The following is a 25,413-nucleotide window of genomic DNA, read 5'->3' on the forward strand; positions in this document are numbered from 1 at the left end:
TGATACTTCATAATAGAGCTTTAACATGGCATATCCTTCCCCTGGGCAAATTATTTATGTAATCTTACCAATGTGATGCTCTCATGATAAGACACATAGCCCAAGACAACTTCTCTGCAGCTATTGGGAACCTCTGCATAGTACTTCTGGAGTTTCTCTAAAGGCAAGGAATCTATCACAATCCTATCTGAATAAGCGAGAACTGCTCGTTCTGTAGAACCTAGTAAGAAACAAAAATAATAATAATAATATAAATGATCATTACATAGTAATCACAATTTTAAAAACTGCATGTACAGATGGTTTTCAGCATGGCAATGAAAATACAAAAACAGATAAACTGACAAACTGACTGTTCTGTTTGAGAGGTGGGGGGGGGGGGGGGATATTTTAGCAATGGGATGCAAATTATTTACAACCAAAAAACAAATCTGTCTCAGCATCATTACACCACTAAATAAGCAAATTTGAACAGAAATTTCCTACGCCTCTCTCACTAGCACTGAGGTTTTGAACTGTTCTCTTAAATTCCCCATGTACCTAAAACTTACTGTACATGTATCTGACACCTACTTTCAAGAGCAATATGATAATCAATCTCAGTTGTTGTGGAATGTCTGGGATTTCTAATAAAAGGCAGGATTATTTTTAACACAAAGAAAGAAGATATTGATCTTACCAGACATAGAGCTGACATGGATATTACCCTTAGTGACTGCAGTCTGTTGGCCAGTGCGCAACTTCACTTGAACACGGTCATAACCTCTGGTGTTCTCAGGGCCTGCATACATGGCGACAGCTTCATTACAAGACTTCAGGGACCCAATGCGATAAGACAGCAGTCCTAAGGAACCGAGCAGCTGTTCTGTATTTCTCATCTCCTGATGAAGGGAGCAGAGCTGTATGTGGGACAGTTCTTCATCAAGCAAAAATTCAAGGTCATCCCTCAATCCAGTCCACCTGCCAAAAACATAACTTTACACAATTCTAAAAATGAACGCTTAAAATTGGCAAATAAAAGGCTGTGCGTTGAATTCACAATAGTCTCCATTTTGCATTCAAGTTTACTTAGTAACTTTTCTCTTCCACATAGAGATTGTATAATTTTAGAATACTTCTCTATCTGAGTACAAATATAATTGCTTGTTGAGCTTCTCCTCCATAACAAAAGGTACATGCAGGTCAAGGATTAATATTACTCATATAGACAGAACATAACCCATGATTTTCTGTAGCAATGAAGCACCCAGGAGAATTTCCACACTACACCCTGATGTTTATACGTCACTGACACAGGGTTAGTATTATCCTATTATGTCACCAGTACACTGACTTCATTAACATGTTAAGAGAGAATGTTGAGCAGATTCTTTTGCCTATGACTTTAAAGGGGACAGTACGATGGCACAGCGCTTGAACACACACCTTTATGTCCTGCATTCAAAGTGCAAACCATTACACCACTATAAAACTGCGACAATTAAGTACTTAAATTAATCTTGCATTGAGTTCAGGTAAGTTAAAAGTATCTTGTTTATTAACAACACTCTTCAATGAACATTGATTTTTAAGTTAAATAATATGAACCAAACATGCTTACTTTCCAATGATGGCTTTCGACTGCAGACAAGTGAGACAAGTTTCATCAAATCGTGCGGATAGATGCTCTTTGCAAGCCTGCATAATTAATCATGATAACATTGGTTACAGCTTGATAAGTATTTAGGAAAATGCATGGTGACATTTTATTATCTCTCAACTTGCTTATCTTAATTGCGTTTATTAATAAACTGACTGTCTGTAAAGGGTTTTTTTTTTGTAGGATGAGAAAGTGGAGCTAGCTGATTTTCATAAAGAAAACAATTGACTATAGGGTTAACCATAACCATAAAACCTAGGCTAGGAAGATCTGGCTCTAACAGCTTTTACTTACCCTCAAAGCTGTGCAAAATGCACAGAAATCCACATCAAACCCTTGGCCCCCTAAAACTGGTCTCAAAGGAGCACCATCTTCTCCATCTTCCCAGAGCCTTCGTAACAGAAGTAACAGTGATTTGTAGTCCAAGGTCACTAAACAAGAAACAGTACATTATCTGCTTGCAAGATTTCTTATTTGGCAGTATTCATTCCACCCCTTAACAGTCACTTTCTTAAAGTTTAATTATTATTAATTTTTGGGTCATACTCCAATAAAAAGACAAAAACTGGTTTGAAAAGTGTCGATCTGTGCAAAAGAGTTTAATTCACAACATGTTCATGAATATTATATTAAATACCAAACTTAAAACAACCATTTTGAAATGACATTAGCTGCAATCGTTTATTTTCTTCAACTACCCCTTCCTGTTATAAATAATATATTATTGCAACAAATTTTAAGCAGATTAATAGTTCAAAACATGCATGGTACATATAAGAGATTGTAAATTTTGTGTAAATCATATAAGTCAGTCCAACCCTTACCTACAAACTTAATCTTGTAATCTTTTCCATCGACTGAAACTCCACTTTCCTTAATGGCATTCTTCTCATTGCCTGATTTCATACCGTGGAGGTCTGGGTACGAGTCTGTGTGTTATGGGATATGGGACTCAACACCCACATAGCCAGAAAGAGCACACCGAACTTTACAACATCCTCAAGTTTGGACACACGTCCGGCGTTCCATACATTTCTTTGTAAAATTTGGAGTTTTTGAATGGCTGTATCTTTCCTAATATTAGCTTGATTGACACCAAACTTGAGGATGTTGTAAAGTTCGGTGTGCTCTTTCCGGCTATGTGGGTGTTGAGTCCCATATCCCATAATACACGGACTTGTACCCAGACCCCCACGGTATGAAATCAGGCAATGATTTAGCCTTCGAATTAGCTTTGGCAATTCTTCCCTGTAAAATACATGGAAGGTATAACAACAAAATTGCAATATTTACCACAAGTTTTAACCTGTACATTAGATTGGGATCAAGTTGAATTGCAAGTTTGAAGTCAAAGCTGTAAGCCTCTATATGTTACCTGTTCTCTTTGCTGTTTCCAATTGCTAAAGGCTACACTGAGCTACAACTTTCTGCACTTGAATGTTTAAAATTTACTGGTACAACTCCGACAGAAACTTGATCTTTTCCTGCTATTTGGAAAAAAATAAAAAATTTATAATATGAAATATTATTATCATGATGTTTGGTACATTTGAGAACTTACTCCACAATTTGCTGGTGAAATTGACAATAACACAATATGCATATTAAAAATATAAAGTGCTGTTTTATTGAAATTAAAACAGGTGCTTAAAGCTTAAAGTTGTTGTTGTAGTTGTTGTCTGTGACTGATATACAAAATAATTGTGATTCACAAGAGAGGTTGAACTGAAAGTAATCAAGACAATACCTGCAAAAGGCCATCCATCCAACTTAATGTTAAAAATCATGGAAGGCTGTGCTGCATTATGCAGTCTGGCTTCACGAATGGCCCAAATGATTGCTTGCCCCAGGCCTACTGAATAACCAATTATATGCCACATTCTGGATCCAGTGCACTGATTTTTATGACAGACTGGGTAGTGGAAAACACCATTGACCTGCAGGCCTTAATTATGTTCTTTGTTAGAAGACATTGCAAGTCACCATCTCTCTTTAATTGAAAAAGAAAATAATAATTTAAATACTTCAAAAAATAAATCTGGTCAAAATATGGCTAAGTAAATTACTTAGGCAAAGTTAACTGTGAACCAATCCAGTCAGCGGTTTTTCCCCTTGGTGTAAGTGACCTGCGGGGGAACCAGGCGTGTGTTTCTCAAAACTCCCGAGAACTTTTCGGGCCCGAAAACATTTCGGGGCGCTTTTCGGGTGTTTTTCTCGGGTCCCGAAAAGTGTTTCTCAAAACACCCGAAAGTGTCCCGAATTGCCTCCCGATATTTTCGGGAATCTTTTCGTGTTAGAGCTGGAGAGATTATTTTAGAACACGGTTTTTTTTATTACAACTTTAATTTTTTTAACAGCTGAAAACTGTAACTGTATTTGTAAAATAAATTTACGTGTAAATGCTGTTCCTAAAAACAGATTTCAGCGCAGATACTACTGAGCTAACTGGTTCACAACGTGAAGACTGTTTGGTTTCTATTTTAATCATGACCTTGAAAATTCACCGTTGTTGCAGTTCATCAATGTTTCCATATATCTGTCAAACCGTCAAGACTTGTCCAAGTTTCCATGATACTATTGGCTACTCGTTTGAATGAACTGAACACGTTGCTCGCAAATCCCCCAAAAATAAAAACAAGTCAAGGGATGTTTTGGTTTTGAGCAAGTTTTAGCGTCCTCGGACACCGCATTACCATGAACTCGAAATTTCGAGGTGGAGGCTGATAATTATATAAGAAATAAGTTGTACTGCAAGAAAATGGCTTATCACATTTGCGGCAGCTTAGCGTTGTCCGATGAAAGTTTCCCATAATCAGACAAGGTGGGTATCTTTCATGTTTTTTTAGTTGTTGTTTTTGATTTTCTTTTACGAAGTTGCTGTACAACCTGTTCGGCGAATACCTTTTCTACATTACCTGAAAATGAATTGATAAGTTAAGAGATACCTTAGTCTAGATATAAGTCACTGAGGATAAATTTCAGTAGCCTGTGTCTTAAGCTAGCGCTTACTTGGTACCATGCACCATGGATGCATGCACAATCGGGGAGTGGTAATAACTGTTTGAATGAGGCCTTCGGTTGCGGTTCGTGATTAAAGCGATCGAGATGTTCTAAGTCAACACAAAACTTAGGCCAACGTTGTCCACTGTATGAAGACTTATATCCTTAGTGAAAGCTTTCTATTTTACAATAAAATAAGCTTAAGTTGACCTTTAATAATTCTTAAAGCAAGAAATCGAGCGCCATGAATCAGTTACAGTTTTCGCAATCTCGGCGAGTAAATAGGCCAATTTCAGTTTGAAAACATTTGACTACATTTGTAGGTTTTGAAGTTGAGCTTCTTCTCACCCGATTTACGTTAAAAGAGACAGAATTAATTGTCCGTTATACACTTAAAATATAAAATTTAACCACACTATCAAACTCGGCAATATGCGAACCGCTGAGGAAACTATCAAACTGTCTTTATTTGGTCCATAATCTCTCAAAAATCAACTTTTTTAAGTACGAATTTCACCTCTTTTGCCTTGTCGGTCGTCATTCTTTGAAAGTTCAACTGAAAATACCTGATTTGTAAGAGTCACCTTCGTAAATTTACTGAAATCAACAAAATCTTTAAGTTCATCTATACGAAGTTCTTGCGCGCACTAACGCATGTAAACCTGTGAAATTTTCTCTTGGTTTTTAAACATTTTTAGCTTGAGTCTAGCCCAGTATCTGTCAATTAACTCAAACTCTCGTTTTGGATAACTTTTTTCTTGATAATAGTAACGCAATACAACCATTTAACTGAAAAAAGCATTCCCGAAAACGCATTTCGGGAGCTTTCTAGCACCCGAAAATTATCGGGTAAAATTCTCGGGCCCGAAAATTTCGTGCGCTTTGAGAAACACCAGAAAGCGTTTTCGGGAGCTTTACGGGGAGCTTTTCGGGCCCGAGAAGTTCTCGGGAGTTTTGAGAAACGCACGCCTGGCCCGTGGGGTGGGTACATCAGGTTTCTCACATTTTCATTTGCATTGCTTTAGGTGACTGGTACTGATCACTTAGTGCAAATCTTTACAGATTCTGGCTAATGTCAGTACCTATAGCCAGTGACAACGTCGCTACTAAGGGAGTAATAACGACTCGAAGTAATCGGATGAAATATAGGCTACCAATCCACGTAAACACAATGTAGGTTACCGAATAAAGACGCAAGGCAATAAATTATCTTTCTGCAACACCGGTTGGCATAGGCATACATGACGGAGCATGACCATTTGAAAAACCGCTGGCACTCAGAGTGGGCTCACCCGCTTTACCTTGTCCTTGTTCAATCTCGTACCCAGAGTCTTCAGCCTTTTTGACCAAAAAGCCTGAGGACTCTGGGTACGAGATTGTTCCTTGTTAGTGAATTGAAAGCTTGTGTGAACTGTTTTTCGATATTTTGAATGAACGATTATTTCTGCTTGTCTCGATGGCCACTTAAGACTCAGAGATCGTTTGTTGTTCAACTTCACCCTGCTTTTTATCCGGTGTCCGACGATGGATTTGCCGGAGGAATACATGGAACCTATCCTTGATGCCATCATGCCCATACGTCAGGTAAAGTTGATTCACAAAACAGCAATAGAGAGCAGGAAGCAACACATGGAAGACTTCCCTTCTGCTAGTATGAATACGATGCATCTATTGTTCAGTGGCAGTAGCGAATAGGGATTGTATCTACCAGATCTTTCCCTGGTGAGAAAACCACTGCACTGCTCCGAATCATCGATAGTTTCTGCCGATAAAGATATAATGATTGTTTGGGAAAACTGGCCGGTAAATGAGGAACTTCGGAGAAAAACCTACGCTGTTTTGGATGTGAAAGGCACTCGTCCCGGCTACTGTCGGCTTCGCTTCAATCCAGCGTTTTCCGTTTTGAGTTCTACAACTGAACGGCAACCGGAACTTAGAGCAATAGAAGATGGCGGGCTGGATAAGAATGGCTTCATATACAATTCCAAGTTTGTCGCGACCATGTCGAAGAAACTAAAACTACAAAAGCAGGGAATATCAGTTTTCGCAGTTATTGACCGTCCAGGGTACAATCTTCGGACAAATCACACTTTGCATGGGCCAGCTTTCACGAGCAGTGTGGTGTGCTCTGGCGGCAACGACCTCTCTGTGGACTACGTTCACTCACTCCACTGTCAGGAGTGGCCAGAGGTTGCCTCGGAATGGATACATCGACACAGGCCATCGGGGTGGCCCAGTCCGCGGCTGATACGGGACATTGCAAAACAGGGTTGTCATGTTGTACCTGTTTCACATCGGCGAAGCCAGCGGCCCAGCGTGGAATGGCGGTTCTCGTTCTCAGAAGCGGAAGTGACGTTAGCGTTGACCTTGTCATCAATCCCTCGAAGATGCTACATCTTTCTAAAGCTGCTGCATATCTACAAATTCAAAAGGCATGGTGAGGCCTTGGTGACGTACTTTTTGAAAACCGCCCTATTCTGGATATGTGAGAGCATCAGTTTGTCGGAGTGGAAAGAGATGAAAACAGTTGAAGGCATTCAACGACTTTTGCAGTTCCTTCTTAATAGCTGCGAGGAACACGCGTTACTAAATTACTTCGTACCTCAGAACAACTTGCTCAGTGGGTTAGGCCTTGTGCAGATGTCGAAGACAAAGGAAGCAATCAGAGAAGTGCTAGCAAACCCAGTTCAAAATCTCGTAGACCTTACAAAGTTTTACAACGCTTCCCATATGCCTGTAGAGCCGCTGATTAGTGAGATTGTTGGCTGCTGTTTGTCTCGTTTTCCCAGGCCAGTGAGCAGCAGTGAGCTGAGTAGATTCCAGAGATGTCTTCGTGGTCACGTCGTCAATGGATTACTCACACAGGGAGATTCAACGTACGAAGCACTCGCGGTTGTTACTTCTTGTGACGACATCGAAAAACTCCCTTCTGCCACTGACTGCCTGGCCGCTTTTGAAAGTTTTGTTGAAGTTGAATCTGATCTCGGTGGCATTGACCTGAAGCTGCAGCTAGCGGTGATTGCATCAATATATCATAATCGTGGCTGCTTGGCGTTACTGGAAAATGACCAGGAAGCTCACAGTGGTTTTTGCCAGAAAGCCAAGAACTTGTTTGAGACGCTACTTAAACCTTCGGATCCAATTGACATCCATCAGATCTGGATGTTTGTGGACTACTGCAATCTCATGAGGTCCCTAAAAGAGTATGACAAAGCTTTGCGAGTTGTTTATGCAGTCATGAAGGAACAGTCAAATAAGAGGTACCCCAATGTTTGTAACACTTATGCCAACCATAACAGCCACACAGGAGGTGACTATTTCTCATGGGAAGTTGAGCATCTCGGATCCGTCGACGTACTTTCATTTGGAAACTTGTTGTATGTGGCTGCAATGTGTCACGTTGACCGGGGACGAGAGCTTCGGGGAAACCGTCACACTGGCCATAAAGGTGCCTGGATCTTTGCCGGTTGGTTGGAAGAATTTGTTCGTGATAAATGCAACCGATTTCCAGCAATAGGAGACGAGGCAAACATCGCCATGCTTGGATTCTTGATGATGGAAATGGAAGAACATCAGAAAGCAATCGAAATGTTCAACTGGGCGTTAGAGGTCAACCCTTCTTCCCTTCATGCGGAGGTGTACCGCGATTTGGCCCAAGACGAGATTAACAAAAATCTCAAAAACCAAAAAGCTTGAGTAACGAGACCAGTGTTCATCTGAAGTCACATGTGATCTTTAAGTATTAGGGTGTTTTCCTTCCTTGTTGTTTTCGGTTTCGTCACTGTACTCAAGAGTTCTTTGCAGTAAGTAGAATGCAGGTAGAATTATTTACAAGAAAGCAACTAATATTTGAGAAAAACGTAGGAGCCTAAGTATTCTTGTTCATCCTTTATTTCAGTTTACCCCTCTTTCATTTTTAACCTTTTCGGTTTATGCAAGCTGCTGACGGCTGCTTCCTTTCATCGATGCTCGACCTCCTATCAACCGCGTCTCCACCGATGAGGGGGACCGATATATGGCCCGAATTAAGATCGTTAAACGATCGGTATGTCGACCTTGTGTCGGCCTTTATTTGGCTCGTAGTGCCATTTCTGCAATAGCCTTGTCATGTCATGCGGGGTTCCCGGAAAGTTAAACTTTTTGAAAGTTTGCAGAAAATGATACACGTTCACTTTATTGTGGAAATATTTTTGAAACTGGCTGAAATATGCAAACTTGCCCCTCAGCCGAATCAATGTCCTATTTAATGATGTCTTCCTCTTTGAATAAAGGTATGGATTCAAAGCACTCAGGGCATAACTTATTTTCTCCTATTGAGCAAATGCATTCAATCGTCACTTGACTTTTTACAAGTTATCATGATGTGTTCTGGTCAAAAGACTTATGAGTAGCTGGACTAAGTACGCAGTAGGCAGAACTTTCAGTTCTTGGAACGATCGAAGCTCTAAGTAACTCATTCGGTGCGTGTTCCCTAATCAGCTCGATGTCCGAGGGGCCGGGGCTTACAGTTATGCCAGACCAATCAGTCAGAGACTAAACAGGGAAAAATCGATCAAAAAGACAGACCGAAATATTGATAACGGGCTAAGGTCTTTCCCAATCTTTTGAGTTCTCCATTTGCTGACTGGTTACTTTTCATCAAATTTTGGAAGATCCTATGTACGACTGGCCAAAGGGGACAACTTTCGGAGATGGAAAAAACTTCAACTCACGCGGAGATATTGCATTTAGGTTTCGACCAAAACTACTACTTCATGATAGAAAAAATCCTTACAAAACTGAAACTTGCGGTTGCATAATGCTACTTGCTATATGCATTTTAAGGGTCAAAGTATTTATGGATTAATATCATGAGTTCATAAACTATACCACTTCCCAAATGAAATCTTACCATCTTTTACTGTGGGCTTACCATCAACTGCGATTACATTCGTATTTTTGGCATTCTTATACTTCCACCGAAAATAGATCATTGCTAATAGCTTCGAGTCGCAGCGAGCTCCTTAGAATTTACTTTGCTGAAGTCCGCTGACATATTCTACGCATTATTACTCTTGTATCTTGCGCACGCGCTGAACACGCCAGAGTGTGATTTGTGCCCAGAGGAAAGACCGAGCCCATTTTATAACTGGGTTGTGCCGAAGGCAGCCCAGTAATAGTTTTATGTTACTGGGGAGAAATAAATGCGTGACGAATAAACCCCAAAGGAAGTATGCGGCCGAGGGAACTAGAGTGCCTCCTAGGGATTTCGACTTCTGGGCGAGATCCCTGCGGGGGTAAATATAGTTACCGATCGTTTGAAGTCACTGGCCCGGTTTATATAAGCAACTTAAAGGGACAGTGTCCCGATTATGCGCACTCGTAGGCGTCATCTGTTTTTTCTTCAAACGTCCATACAACTGTTAATCTCGTACCCAGATCTCCCACGGTCAGGCGGAGGGGAGATCTGGTAAAGTTCGATTTGAGGCCCGGAATACGGGCCTGCCCATCATCCTTTGTCCACCGTGCTGCTCGTAAAGTTCTGTGATCATTCCTGGTGAGGTTTAATTCGCTTTCGGGGGTGCTCTTCGGAACGTTCTTCGGTCGAGAGGACAACAAAACTTGAAACTTAAACCAAAACGAAAAAGGCAACAGGAGAGATTGCAGTCAACAAGCGCGGTAAATCACTTTTTTGCTAAGATTAGTTCCTACCCTTTGTGACCATCTAGACCATCTTTGTAATGAAAACACTTCCAAGAACAAATCCATTGTAATTGTGCTTTCTCCACTCAAGATCAACGTGCTTATCGACGATCAATTAAAAAGACTTAAGTCAACCGGAGTAAGCTGTACCAGTTTTCGCCTTAGATGGTAACTCAAAACTGTATTGAAGATACTATAATTTACAGGCAGGGAAATGTCACATAATTTTTGTGCACCCCAAGGTAAAGGTAGCAACAGACAGTGCAGAGAGTTTTTGTTGTCGAAGCTTTATCAGAAAAATTTTGTGGTCGTTGTTGTAGATGAGGCACAATCGAGTTACTGATTGGCATCTTGGTGTTAAATTTCGCATTGGAAAGTCAAATAGTTCATGTCATATTTTCATTTGCAAAGTTTCAGAAATTGTGGTCTACCAGTGATACGTAAAAATTATTTCTTCTCTTTGTAGTCTTTCAGCTGATTTGGTCACACAAATTCTCCTTCTTCCATAAGTTAATGGTTTAAATTTCCAAACCAAATGGATTGTGTAAATGCGGCAGGTTTCTTTTACAGGCCAAAGGACACAACTCAAGGTCACTGTAATAATATAATTTTATATGAACCAGCTAAACAGGGCCTCCTCCTACCTACAACAACTGTCCACTCATATAACACCAGAAATTCTGCCAAGCTTAATTTCCACCGACCACAAGTTAGAACTAACATAGGCAAATTTACTTTTAAGTACTCTGCTTCTGTCATATGGGAAACTGTCCCCATGGCATTGAAAAAAACAAAAACTTTTAGCAGGTTTAAGAAACTTTATAAGGCCCACCTGATCTCTTGTCAATCAAATAATATATGTTCTGTTTAATGATCAAATATAATAGTATGTAACTATCTAATAATAATAATAATAAGAGTTAAAAATAATAATAATAATAATAACAATAATAATAATAATAATAATAATAATTGTCTGCTTATATTTTGATCTTTGTTGTCGCTGCTGTTGCTGCTGATGATGTGTTGTCCTTTTCCTTTCTTTTTGTTTGTTGTTGTTGTTGTTTGTTTGTTTGTTGTTTTTTTTTTTGTTTTTATTTATTTATTGTTTTGTTCTTCTTTTATTAAGCTTGTCCTGTTTAGATTTCTTGCTCGGTTCAGTATATCTCGAACATACCTTAATTTACACAAATGTAATTCTCTCTTGGACATCCTAGGCTCTACAAACATTTCCTACATTTTCTAATATCTCAATAAAGCTCAGTGTCATTTCTTTGTTTACTTAAAAGTAGGTGGTGGTCAGCTAGAAAGCCTTTGCTACTTTGACCACCACACACATTTTATAATTTGTACTGTATTTATTTTTATCTTGTAATCATTTGTTGTAATACTTTTCTTTCTATGTTAATGTTGTGTAAATAATGTGAAATAAATGAACCATGAACCATCCTAGCCCTAACACCAGGCTACTGTCTTGGTTATATACCTGCAAACCAGAAAGACCTGTCCGTGTAAATGGTAGGCGCCCAATTATGTCCAACATTAAAATACCGAGTACACCCTTGCTGTTTTAAAGGGATTTTTTTTTCTCAAAAATGGAAGTTTGAATTTCTTTTGGGAAATGGAGGTACCACATCTGGATTTGGGATCTGAAGAATGTTCGGTTACTTGCAACATGTGAGCAAACAGAGCAAGTCCCTATGAGTTTCCCATTAGAGTTTTATTTGGTAGTGATGAGCTTTCCATTTCAGTGGTTCTTGATTCACCTTTATCACATAACACTTGAAAAGTTTTCACATGAAATTTATGTTAAGTTTAGGGGACATGCCCCCTCGACTGCTTCTTTGATGACAAGTTAATAAAGGTTATAATTTTACACATAGGAGTCCACAAACTCGAAAATTAGAACCACATAATACACAAGTCCAATAATATTTGACTCTTGATATGAAGAACAAAGGTCATTATCTGCATTTGATTTGCAAGGCACAATGAGCTGCTTAAATAATCATTGTTGTACTGAGCATTGCATTATTTGTACATGCATAGAGGATGATACACTAAGAATAATACAAGGTTCTTTATGTCCAAAGCAGCTATCTTGGTGCTTGGACACTCACCTCTGATGGGATCCTTGATTTCAGCAAAAAAAAAATAATAACAATAATAATAGGAAGGTGTGAAGGTCTTTTGGGCTCATAAAAGTAGCAAATGGCAGATAAATAGAAAACAAATAAAAAAAAATATTTCCACTATTTGTTTTCCTGTGCATGTCTGTGTGTTCTAATGAACTGCCACCCATTTCTGCAGCAAAACAACAGCTTTCACAGTAAGCTGATCTTCAGTAACCATGAATTCCTAAGTATTCCTTAACCATGGCCTTCCATAGCCAGGAAACAACATTTAATCAAACTGTCAGACACAAACCCACTGCAGAGAAGTGGTGGGGAAAAGAAACTTTGAAAACAGTGTCTGTCTTGGATGAAAATTCCTTGTTGATGCCAATTCCTTGAGCAAAAAAAATTTTCTTGTATTGATATTTGCACCCATGTCAGGTCCTAACTATTCTTAATATTAAGACCAGCAACACAAAATTATGTTCAAGGACTTTTCACACAAGTACACAAAAAATATCAGAACAGTGAACCTTGAACCTTTAAGCCCCAGTAGTGATCAGTATCAAAATTTCTCCTAATATTTATCAATACACAATCAAGGAGAGGTCATGAGATCACCAGTGGTGAAATTTCTTGATATTTCAACAACCTCCCTATGATGCTACTATGAAAAATGGACAAGTAGAGACCAGTAAGGAGAAACTGTACGTTGACACTGAGGCTTAAAGGTTAAAAGCTAATAAATACAGAGCCATATTGTTGTCATAAGATCACATGGACCTCCCCAAATGCAAGAGATCAGAATCAAATCGACCATATCATCATCAATGGTAGGTACAGAGGTTCGCTGATGGATACCCGAGCAATGAGAGGGGCTGATGCCAACTCGGACCATCACATGGTGGTGGGAAAGGTTAGGCTAAAGCTATGCAGCACAAAGAAGAAGAGCAAGGAAAGGATCATCTTCGACACCACAAAGCTTCGAGATCCCTGTGTTAAAGAGGTATTTCGCCTGGAAATAAGCAACCGATTCCAGGTGTTGGCAGCAGATGACATAGAAGATATTGAGGAGAGGTGGGGGCAATTCAAGAAGGTCTACAACGAAAGTGCCAGGAAGGTGGTGGGTGAGAAGAGGAGAGTGAAGAATGACTGGATAAGTGGAGAGACCTACAGGAAAATTGAAGAGCGACGACGATTAAAGGAAAAGATAGGAAGTACATGGTCTGCCCGCCTAAAGGAAAGAGCTACTACTGCTTATGCAGTGAAGGATAAAGAGGTGAAGGCCAGCGCCCGTGCAGACAAGCGGAGAAGGCTTAACAACTTAGCAGAAGAAGCTGAAATAGCAGCCAGAAACAACTGCAGCGGTGACCTGTACCAGCTTACTAGAAAGATAGCTGGACAAGGAAGGAACATGACTACCATCAAAGATAGGGAGGGTAAGCGACTTGTAAATGAAGATGAAGTCTTAGAGCGGTGGAGGGAGCACTTTGAGGGAGTTCTGAATGTACCACGGCCCGATATACCACTGCCAGAAATGGGCCAAGCACCTGAAGTCATCACAAGCATAGACACTGGAGACATATCAGTTGCTGAGATCAGGAGAGCTATCCATCGTTTGAAGAATGGCAAGAGTCCGGGAATGGATGCCATCAGTGCTGAGATGCTCAAGTGCTCTGAGAATGATGCTGTGAAACAACTCCACTTACTTTTCAACTCCATCTGGAAAGAACAACGTGTACCAGAAGACTGGAAGAAGTCACTCATAGTGAAAGTGCCGAAGAAAGGGGATCTCACTCAGTGTGATAACTATCGCGGCATATCCTTACTCTCCGTACCAAGTAAAATCTTGTGCAGGATCCTCATTGACAGGGTAAAGAGTGGTGTGGACGAAATGATTAGACAGGAACAGGCAGGATTTCGATCTGGAAGGGGAACCTCTGAGCAGATCTTTGCTTTGCGGAACATCCTAGAGCAGTGCCAGGAATGGCAAGCACCCCTGTACATTAACTTTGTTGACTTTTCAAAGGCATTTGATTGCATCATCAGAGAGCGACTTTGGGACATTATGGGACAGTATGGCATACCTGACATCTTTATCAGGACTTTCAAGGCACTTTACCATCAGAGCTCAAGCTGTGTTATAGAAGGCGGAAGGTACTCCAGCTGGTTTGAAGTGAAGAGTGGCGTGCGACAAGGGTGTGTGATGTCTGGCTTCATCTTTGTCCTGATCATGGACTGGGTCATGCGGCACACAAACGATAGAAGACGCGGCTTGAGATGGAAGTTTACATCGGTTCTAGAAGACCTGGACTATGCTGATGATGTTGCTCTTCTCTCAAGCAGATTTGGTGATCTACAGGATAAGACTGACAGGCTAGTAGACATTGCTGGTATTGTGGGACTCAAGATCAACCCACACAAAACAAAGACGCTTAGAATGAACCACAAATGCACAGACAACATCAAGGTAGAAGGAGAGGGTGTAGACGACGTGAAATCCTTTGTATACCTAGGATCGGTGCTAGACAAACATGGTGGCACACAGGCAGACATCAAGAGGCGACTAGCAGTAGCCAGAAATGCATTTACCAGACTACAGAGCATCTGGAGGTCACAGAGATTCAGCAACAAGACCAAGCTGCGTATCCTGAACTCCAATGTGCTGTCTGTGTTACTGTATGGGGCCGCTATGTGGAGAATAACGACAGTTGATCTCAACAAACTTGATGTATTCCACCGCACATGCCTAAGAAGAGTATTAAGGAGATTTTGGCCCTACCATCTGAGCAACGAAGAGCTATATGAAGCATCAGGGAGCATGCCAGTGTCCACCCTCATACAAGTGAGAAGGTGGCGTTGGATAGGCCACATCTTGAGGAAAAGTCCTAACGACATCTCAAGGACTGCACTAACGTGGGCACCCGAAGGTAAGAGGAAGCGAGGCCGGCCAAGGGAAACGTGGAGACGAACTGTGGAGAAAGAAAGGAATCAGCTGGGTTGGCAGTCATGGGAGGCTGCTGTCGCCTCGGCGGCAGACCGGGATGGGTGGCGCAATCTTCTCGCCGGCCTTAAGAGTCCACGTGGGCCCAAAGAGGATAAGTAAGTAAGTAATATTGTTGGTGATTATCGCAGCTTCTTTTATGCTTCGTCCTTCCACCACCCCATGCGTCAAAAAGGGCTTAGTTACTTGAGAATCCCTTTTTATTCAGCCTTCTCATTATCCATTTTCTGGTAATTATATTGTCTTATTCTAATGGAAAGAATAACAACATCCCAGTGAATGACTACAGTTTTTTCTTAATTAATTGCATCTTTGTTCAGGGGGTACAACATCAGAGTACAGCAAACGAGGAACACTTTCCTCTGTATTCCCTACAGCGAAGATTGTTGTCATGACAACAACAGCAACAGTAAAACAACCAAACTACAGTCATACAAAGTTTGAATATGAAAGATTTATGGAGTACTACAAAGGCCCTCCTATCTTAACACAAAGTAATGTGACCAGTTTGATTACATATTTTCGCCCATAGCAGATGAACTTATCACCACCAATGTCAAAAATTAAGCCTGTCAGCCTATTATTTACTCATCATTAGTACTGTGTGGATTTGGGGGTGCCTTTTTGGGTGGAAAGCTTGGGGATCACCAGTTCTACCTTACTCCCCAAATTCCTCAAAATGCACTTTTGGCTCAGTCTCATTCTCTACAGACTGACAATGAATATTATTTGCCACAATCTTTGGGAATGGGGTTTGATTCTCATTGTGTTGGAAGGATAATAATTTATTCATTTTGGTCTTCCGCAAACCATGGAAAGTTTTTTCCGAGAAAGTGGAAGAGATGGGAAGCCTGCTACATCAAAACTTTACTTTAACAACAATCATATTGGTGCAAATATTGAAGAAATGCAACCCATCATGACAGATTAGTGTAAATACCCCAGAAATCTGTGCAGGGGAAAATTTTTGCTTATAACCACTTTGGTTTTGGCTTTTGTGTGAGAAATGCAGCTGTTGTGATATCTGTTGTCCGAAATGACTGTCATTGCTCTTAATTATGTGTTGAGCTGTGTCCAGCTGTTTTAGCCCTTGAAGATATTCACATCACTGATAGGAACTTTAGGAACTTGCTTCTCCCTAGAAATCAGGTGGAAGAAATTAAGGCAGAGTTAACAAGAAATAAAGGAGAAACTGAGACCAGTGATAACTATTTGTATCAGAGAATGTGCTAAGGATTAACAATGGAAGTAGTAAATGAAGTGTGTTTAGTACTTCAAGGACTCCATACTAATGATAAAATAATGGAGAAATTCCCCTATCTTGAAGAAAAGAACAATGGCAAAAAGATTCTAAAAACTATAAGTGATGTCAAATCCAAAGAGGCATGTCCTCCTTTTAAAACTACTTCTTTTCTAAAGCCTATCACAAGCATAGACCTGCAAAACATTAGGTGGTGCAGACATGTAAACCAATGTCCCCATTTTTGTTTTAGAGGAAGGCTAGTTTTATATTTTAGATCCAAATTTTTTTTAACTCAGTTAAGGTGGGAGAGAGGGGATAAAATTAAACTAACTACACTTACATAAAGAGCCCTAATCGGTTCAGACAAGGTGTTCTCTGTTGTAGTACGGGTTTCATTACTATTATTTTGGCGGTCATAAGTCGGACATTTTTCATTTCTCTTAGCTGAGGGGTGAGAGAGATATTGATCTCACCAGCAGATGAATAATAATATTGTGTGGACACTCTATCAATTTCTCCAAAGTCCTATGAGAGATGTTGTATGGATCTTGAAGGAATAAGCACACTGGTCTGAAAGGACTAATATTATATTATGAAGTCTCTTACTCAAAGTCCAGTTCAATTTATAGAAGGAAAATAGTCTTTTAGCAGAAGACAAAAACTGAAAATATGCTAGCAAATGCGGCGCGCGTGTTCAGGAACTCAAGGTAAAGTATTTTGGGGAAATTAATTTGCGTTTACTAAATAAATAATCATTTTAAAAAAAATCATTTTTTGTCAAGAAATACCAAAAAAAAAATATATGACCTACCTCCATTTTATCCCCAAAAGTAAGCAAGCTTATATCCATCGTGTTGGAAACTTGTGTAATTTGGCAAGGCCGTTTGAACGTTACTGCAAACTCTTTTCGGCTAAAGTCGCTGTTGTCTTCCGAAAAAACAATTTCTCACCGTTCTCTCCCCACACAAAGGGCATGTATGTATTAATCGGAGCGAAAACTTTTCCGTGTTTTTGTTTCTTCCCCGAACTGAGCGAAAACCAAACACAGAAGGAAAGAGCCAATCACAGAGCAGATTAGAATGAGGCATTCTTAATTCTGGTAACCAACCAGAAATGGCGTTGTATCGAACTTTACCAGATCTCACATTTCGACATTCCCGAACCGACGACTGAGATCGGGGTACGAGATTATACAACTGTCATATTGACTCGACAAGACCGCACCGCCGACGGTGATTTGTTGTTTACATTCTCAAGTAATATTTTAGAAGTCTTTCGTCTAATTTAAGATTTGTCTCGCGGCACGAAGACTCATCGCGATTTTATCGCTTGTAGGGCCGCCTCGCGACCCGAAAATCTCGCTCCGCTCGCTTTAAGAACAGGTTTTATAACGATGTCAAGTATACATGAAATAATTCATTTTTGAACTGCGTTTGTAGATAAAAGTGAAGAATCAATCAGCGCAGTAAATTTTCCAATTTAAGCAACTGGAAAGAAGAAGCCTGAAAAAGTCAGGGATTCAACGGGATCCGAACCCGTGACCTCTGCGTTACCGGTGCGTTGCTCTACCAACTGAGCTATCAAGCCACACATTGAGAGCGAGGTCCCGTTGAAGCCCTGATTCCCAATGTGTGGCTTCATAGCATGTCTCAGTGATTCGGGTATATAATTTCGCTACCGATAGCTGTGACTGCTTTCTGGCTTAAAGGAGCACAAAATTTGAACTCCTTAAGTCCTTGACATCCTGTAAAGTGAAATACTACTGTTCGTCCATTTCGTCCTGAAGATGAAGACCATAAGTACCAGCGAAAGCTGAAGTAAAGACCGCATGGCCGCCATATGTTAAATTTCAATGCATTAAAACCTGACTGCCCACTCAAACTCGTTTACTTAAAACTCTTGTAATTTTCCGTTGTTTTTTTTGTACAATGATCATTAGTTATTCTCGACTGACTACAGATTAGACTATGTCAATGAATTTCTCGCCCTTTGCTTCCGTCGTTTGGCAATTATCGACTATTAGAATACGTTCGTTGTATCTCGCGTTAATGCCTATGATATTTTAATTACTAGTTAATTACTCACATGGCTACTGTTCAAAAGCTAAACCTCCTTGTGTTAATATATTAAATGGAAGCCTGGGGAGACGATAACTCCCAGTTAAGTCCCAAAGCTGTCGTCTGTAATATTGTAAAAAGTTACAAGTAAAATTACCAGAATTTGAGAGGAGATCTCCCAAAAATACCTATCAGCTTCTGCACTTTTGTTTCAACTTCGTGCAGAAGCGGAGTATACATAAACAAGGTAGGGTTGCACTGAAAAGTTGATTCTAAGTTCTATTGTGTTGACGATAGTCCACTTGATAGGCACTATTGAAATTGGTCCGCTAACGAACCTAACAACAACGGAGGCCACGAATATTGGGGCAGCTATTTTGTGCAGGGAGAATAGATAGTGGAATGACCTTCCCTGTTAATGAACGATTATTCTACAGCTCCTGTTGTCGCTTGCCAGAAGTCTCTATGATGCGACCAGTTCCTTCAAAATCAAATTAAAATTATAGGGCTGTCCAATCAATTAGATCATTTACACACAAAGGGAAAACTGATTATATAAACATAATCGATCGATATTTAATTGTGTAGCTGCCCAATAGTCAATTTTAAAAGGTGACTACGGAGCCAGATAAAAAAAAGATGGTTGAAAAAAAATCCGAGAATTCTCTTTCTCAAAAAGTTTTGACAAACTGATGATAATACAATAACCATTTAAAATAATTGGGGTTGACCTTTCAAAGTTTGCAACTACTTGTTCCACGTCTGTTGGCCACAATGGTCCGTGTGCCGTATAGACATTATCCCAAAATGACCACGCCGTGTTTGACTCGGTTAGCCAAGAAATCAAGAACATAACTTGAATAAGCATCATTGAATATGGAATATCTCCTCCAATGTTTGTGTTTCGTCTGTTACTCTTATTCCTTTCTTTGAGCGACATCGTGTCCCGATGTTAAACTTAAGAAACTATAAAAAGTTCATTCTTCTATTAAATGACTGCTTAGCGAAGAAAGTTTTGCGACAAACTTTGCTTCTGTTGCCAAAAAAGGATTATTTTCGCGTATTAAATAGGCATAGACTTTTTTTCAAAAATAACGGCCGATAAATTAATTACACAGGCAAGTAAAAACAAGCGATATAATGTTCCGACGTTTCGGCGACGTCATGACGTCACGTCGGAACATTATATCGCTTGTTTTTACTTGCCTGTGTATTTCTAAAGCATTATTTATTTGATAAATTAATTATTCTTTTATTTTCATTATTTTTTCTTCTACTAGCCTCGTTACTATGTAAAAATCCAATATAATTTTACTTTAAAATGACGTTATTAAGGCCAATTAAGTTAACGTACATCAAAAACGATAATAAAACGCACGCCTTTAACCAAGAAAGTCTATTCTTTGAAGAAATATTCTCTTGCGTTTTTTTTTTAGGTGAATCAACTATCGTCCACACTAAGATTAATAAACAGTGAAGCAAGATGGTTTTACCACACCACTAACTGTTTTTATTGTGGTTGTTGTTGTTTTGTTTGGTTTTATTTTTCCGGATATTTAGTTTGGTCCTTAAGCGTGACTCAGTACTGATAGCTGTTTTTAGCATTTGTACGAATGACGTTTACCCAAAAGAGCCGTTCGACATGTTCGCGAACTCTGCACACACTTTTTACTTATCCCGACTATTTATCATATCATGCCATCCAATGTGCCGCTGATCTGGCCCTAGAATTATCCATCGGTGTTTTTAATAATCACACGAATGGCTTTTGCCTAAAAATGTTTTAAATTTCATGACAACTTTGTACAACAAATACAGCCTGCATATTAAAAGTTATTTTTCAGATAATTTTATATGCTAATATTCCAGTTGAATTGTGTGTATTCTCCCCCTCCTCTAAAGGCAGTATAGTATCCTTGCACGAATAATGTTTACCCGAAACGTTCACAACATTCATAAGCTTTTTGTTTGCATTATTTTTTTTCCAATTTTTCGTGACCATAACTGTTTAAGATTCCAAAGAATGGCGTTTGTCAAATGCTCTATTTCAATTTCATTCTTACTTTTGTCTTATGGCAAATAAAGAAGAAGAAGAAGAAGACTAATTGCAGAGTCTACCAATCCAGTTAGTTTGTCGCTGTTTACTTTTCTCCGTAATCAGAAACTGTTTTTAATATTTGAACGAATATTATAAAATTAACTAATTTGAACCCACACCATCAGCTGCTAGCAGACATAAATTGTCTTCCGCGTCATTGCTAAATACACTGCACCGTTAATTGACTATTTGAAAAACATTGTATACAATAGTTTTTCTATTTTTTTTAATGAAATTTTTACCACCTTACCTGAATTTCAATAACACTGCTGCTTTTCTGTGTGAAGGATAATATATCCCTTTAGCATACTTTTTCCTTTGGTTCTTCTTTCGCTCTTCAATCTAAAAATGTATTGTCGAAATCCTACAGAGGAAGTTTTAAAGAGTAAATTGAAATAAGAGCCTGTATTATTTGTCGGCGTCTTTCTACTGCCAATACGAGAGATCCATGGTCATCATTTTAAATTCGTGGATGACATATCTGTCTTTCAGTTGAGTTTTAACCCATCTGTCACTGACCAATCAGTCCTCCTTGGTCTCGTATTATCCAACACTACATACAGTGAGTTATTATTTGGCATCAAGTTGTTTCCATTCGATCAAGTATGGCAGGTTGTTTCCTCTCCATTCTTGATTTCCTTCTCTTGTCTTTTCTTTGGGGAACTTGGCTGCAGTATAATACAGAAGCCCAGCAAGGTAAGGAAATAACTTTTGACGGACGTTTTTGTTTTATTTTGTTTTGTTTTTACCAAAAATGTGTCATAAGATCTACTAGGTCCCATTTTCCGAAAGCCAATCATCAAAACCTACCATTCCCCAAAACTTTCTTGATCTTTATTGATTATGTAAGGTTAATTCTTCTTGTAGCATCTTTATCGATTTATGTGACAAAAATTCTTACTGGGTTCGATAAGCTTTTGGGGCTTGAAAACTAACGGGTCCCTGCATGGAGATATTTAACCTAAATACGCAATAAGATAGATGGTTTTTCCAGGGGGAATTGAAATACAGATAGAGTGCAAAATTCGAGCTTTCGTTTATGATCAAGTGTGGATATGAATTTTAATACCGAAAATTCCAATTACTTATCTCATACGCTTCTTATGACATTTTATTAACTCTTTACGTCTCTTTCTGTCTCACATCGTACCGGCTCACCAACAAGGAAAAAAGCGTTTGGGTTTCCCTGTGTGTTGTAAAGAAGCGTTCACTGCCTTAAGACAGAGGGAAAACAATAGATGGCTTTGTCACTTTACCATAGAAAGTACGGCATTTATCCATTTCTGAATTAAAAAGCAGAGAAATAAACTTCGTGTTCAACTCACCAAAAACAAATTAGGCTTAGACAGGTGCATCTCTACAAGTCTTTCCACTCATTTTGCTCTGTACGGCGAGCAGAAATATGTCTACTATAAGTTGTGGCAATTTCGAATTCGCTTACTGAAAACTTGCAGGTTGTCGAAAATTTAAAAACTTATGGTAAAACTATCGAAGAGAAATCGTTTTAAGCATCGATCTGAAAATGTGGGGGACACAATCTGTCCAACAGGGAAATTTTAAACGCTCTCTTTCCAAAATTATTGCTAGAAACGACGAAATTTTCTAACCAGCGCAAACAACGCAATTGTTAATTCATTGCTAAAGGGAAATGTTTAAATAAACGGAAACGTTCACTTTAGTTCTCTAGCTGTTTTTGGCCTTTTTATTTACCATTTTATGGTGAATCAGAGAAAGTTAAAATGTTAAGGTGAACCTATAGAATTCCAACTGAGCATAAGCCCTAGCAGGGAAATGGAAAGAAAACATACGAAGTAAAGAAAAATTTTTTAGACTTTAGTGCGAATCGAACCAACGACCCACGCAGATTGTGCGTGAAGGCGATGGTAATTCGTGGCAATGAGAATTCCCTTGAAGGAGACAATATACGCTTGATGTTAATAATAAATTTTGTTTTCCTGTTATTCTCAATGTTTCCCTAACCCTAATCCAATTCGTTCGCCATGGATCGAATGTTAACCTTCTTTGATATGACGAAATGGTAGCCAATCAGTATGGCCAGAGCAAGCTGCAAATTAAGGTTTCTGGGCAAAGTATTTTCCCATACTGAGTGTATTGATACTTTCTCAGTGATTTCTAAGACCTGTGGATCTACTTTTGATCGAGGATGAAAGAATAGGCAAGGGAATGGGACGAATAAAAACAGAGGAAAATGCAATTTGTTTATTTCAGTCTAGACGATAAGCTTTGTTATTTTTAACGTTTTGCTCTCAAATGGAAAGTTTTAGATCAAGGCGTCGTCACAAAGTTGCCGGCTATTCTGAATTTAGCATAATTGACAATCATCCTTTGAACGGCTGCGTACAGTTTTTGTTGAGGCTACAGTTGTAGTTTGCTGTAATTGAAAACTGTTTTTTTTTTGTTTGCTTTTTGTTTTCCTGATGTGGGGAGCATGTTTGGAATAACATTTTCTTGGGAGTTTATCATACCGTACCTTCCAATATGTTCCTTTTCTGGCGCTGTTTTTAATAATCAAACGACTGGTGTTTGCCGAAAATTGTTTCAAAATTCATGCCAACTTGTTCAACAAAACACCGCCGTACATCTGAATTCAGTGTGTATTCTCCCTCTCCTCTATCAACAATATACGTACCTGATTTGTATTTGAAATAATTGTGATGGTATATTTCCAGCCTGGTGAATGAATGAGAATGATGTATTATTCTAGAAAGTGACAACAGCATACTTGGAGAAAAGAAATCCGAGTGCTCCTAACAGCAGTCGAACCTTCCGATTACTAGTTCGGATGCTCTACCACTGAGCTACAGGATCTGAAAATGTGTTAGACACAAGCTGCCCAACAGGGAAATATTAAATGTTCTCTTTCCGAAATTATTGCTAGAAACGACGACATTTGCCAACCAGCGCAAACAATGCAATTATTAATTTCTTGTTTTAAGGGAAGTACTCTAGTTCTTTTTGGTCTGTTTATTTACCATTTTATGATGAATCAGAGAAAATTAAAATGTTGAGGTGAACCCATGGATTTTCGACTGAGCGTCAGCCCTAGGAAGAAATGGAAAACTGCAGGAGGTAAAGCAAAATTTTTTAGACCTCAGTGTGAATCTAGCCCACGACCTCCGGATTATATCGACCACTGCTTTATCGACTGAGGTACGAGACAAGAGGGCGGCATGTCGTTCGTGATGACGGGTTATTCGTGGCAATGAGAATGCCTTTGAAGGATTAGTTTTGTTTTCCCACGATTTTTGGTGTTTCCTTAACCTTAACCAAACTCGCTTTAACCATGATCGAATGTTTATTTTGCAATGACTGCAGAAATTCTTGCGCGCTCATTGGCTAATTTTGATTGTCAATAAGCGGACAAATACATGAATTTATAATTTGTGCGATGCCGACGCAACGAAAAAGAAAGGGTAATTTAAAACAACCAAACGAGTCTCCTTTTTTTCCATTAACCATTTAAGTTTTTTTCCGTTAACCATTTAAATTTAAGTTTCTCGCATTTTTCTCGGCTACGCCTTGTGGATCCACAGCTACTTTGACAATGTTATGACGAAATTCATGATCAATAACAGGACAGGCGAATGGAAAACTGACGTCAATTTGTTAACCTTCTTTCATGCGTTGAGATTGTAGCCAAAAAGTATGAACGTTCGATCCATGGAAAGAGCGAGTTGCAAATTAAGGCTTCTGGGATTTCCCTATACTGAGTGTGTTGATGCTTCTTCGATGATTTCTAAAAACTGCTGATCTTCTCTTGATCGAGGATGAAGGAATAAGCAGGGGAATGGGATGAACAAAAACATAGCAAATTGCAATTTGATTTTATTTTCTAAACGCTAAGGTTTCTAAATAAGTTCACATTACATGGCTGCTACAAATTAATTATGTCTTATTCTTTTAAATGCTTTTCTCTCAAATTAATAGTTTTAGACCAAGGCGGTGTCATAAATTTGCCAGCCGAGTGAAATGAGCAATCTTCATCGTGAGGCATCTATTCGACAGGTTTTCTTCGAATACGCATATATAGTTAATTATCACCATTTGAAGGCTGAGTACGGCTTTGTCAGTTAAAGCTATTTACATACGAGTAGCAACATACAATGTAGTTTACTGTATTTGGAATTAGGAAGCTATTTTTGTTTTATTTTTGTTTTGTTTTTTCGATTTGGGAGCATGTTTCGAATTAAATTTTCTTGAGAGTTTATCAAACCATACCAACCAATATGTCCCAGCGAACATCTTCTCTGTAAAAAGTTGAAGACTTCCTCGTCCGCGACGGAATAAGACGAACAGCTACAAACAATCAGTAAAAGTTCAGGTGTCCGCAATTTTCTTAAAAAACTGACGCACATGCAGAAGGCACGAACTGTTTAATAAACTTTATCAAAATGGAGAACTTTTAGTCTTAGAAGAAAACGTTTTTCACATATTCCTCGCGTATTATTTGCAATTTGCTGATAATACCTGCAACATCAAACAAGCCTTCAGCTCCGCACACGATCACCATGCCAGAAGCTACCGGATTTGGGTTCGTGGCCCCCGACTTCAGGTT

At 39.2% G+C, this 25,413-nt stretch overlaps 3 protein-coding genes across 5 annotated transcripts in view; 1 reads left to right on the forward strand and 2 right to left on the reverse strand.

Annotated features, from left to right (window-relative positions):
* LOC146461193 (uncharacterized) overlaps positions 1 to 3,511 on the reverse strand; it is an 8,525-nt gene extending 5,014 nt beyond the window's left edge. The window contains exons 1-7 of one of the 2 annotated variants that reach the window (XM_085087057.1): positions 3,387 to 3,511; positions 2,851 to 2,887; positions 2,464 to 2,530; positions 1,934 to 2,070; positions 1,601 to 1,677; positions 707 to 960; positions 69 to 220 (exon numbers count right to left, since the gene is read on the reverse strand). In XM_085087057.1, the coding sequence (XP_084943183.1) occupies positions 69 to 220; positions 707 to 960; positions 1,601 to 1,677; positions 1,934 to 2,070; positions 2,464 to 2,530; positions 2,851 to 2,887; positions 3,387 to 3,400 (738 nt within the window). In that variant the 5' untranslated portion in view covers positions 3,401 to 3,511. Of the gene's footprint in view, positions 1 to 68; positions 221 to 679; positions 961 to 1,600; positions 1,678 to 1,933; positions 2,071 to 2,463; positions 2,531 to 2,850; positions 2,888 to 3,386 lie in introns of both variants that reach the window. The other variant, XM_085087056.1, reaches the window with a different exon arrangement.
* LOC146461192 (uncharacterized) overlaps positions 1 to 25,413 on the reverse strand; it is a 64,595-nt gene that overhangs the window by 16,855 nt on the left and 22,327 nt on the right. The gene's annotated exons all lie outside the window — the stretch shown is intronic.
* Positions 6,404 to 8,926, forward strand: LOC146461194 (uncharacterized). The gene has a single exon (XM_085087039.1). It carries the CDS (start codon positions 6,419 to 6,421, stop codon positions 8,333 to 8,335), a length of 1,917 nt encoding a protein of 638 aa, XP_084943165.1. The 5' UTR covers positions 6,404 to 6,418; the 3' UTR covers positions 8,336 to 8,926.

This window comes from Pavona decussata, unplaced genomic scaffold (genome assembly GCF_977016875.1).
Source record: "Pavona decussata unplaced genomic scaffold, jaPavDecu1.1 SCAFFOLD_201, whole genome shotgun sequence".
Lineage (NCBI taxonomy): Eukaryota > Metazoa > Cnidaria > Anthozoa > Scleractinia > Agariciidae > Pavona > Pavona decussata.

Bases quoted from the DNA above. Each gene is read 5' to 3' on its own strand.
- LOC146461194 (XM_085087039.1), top strand. From the start codon at position 6,419: ATGATTGTTTGGGAAAACTGGCCGGTAAATGAGGAACTTCGGAGAAAA.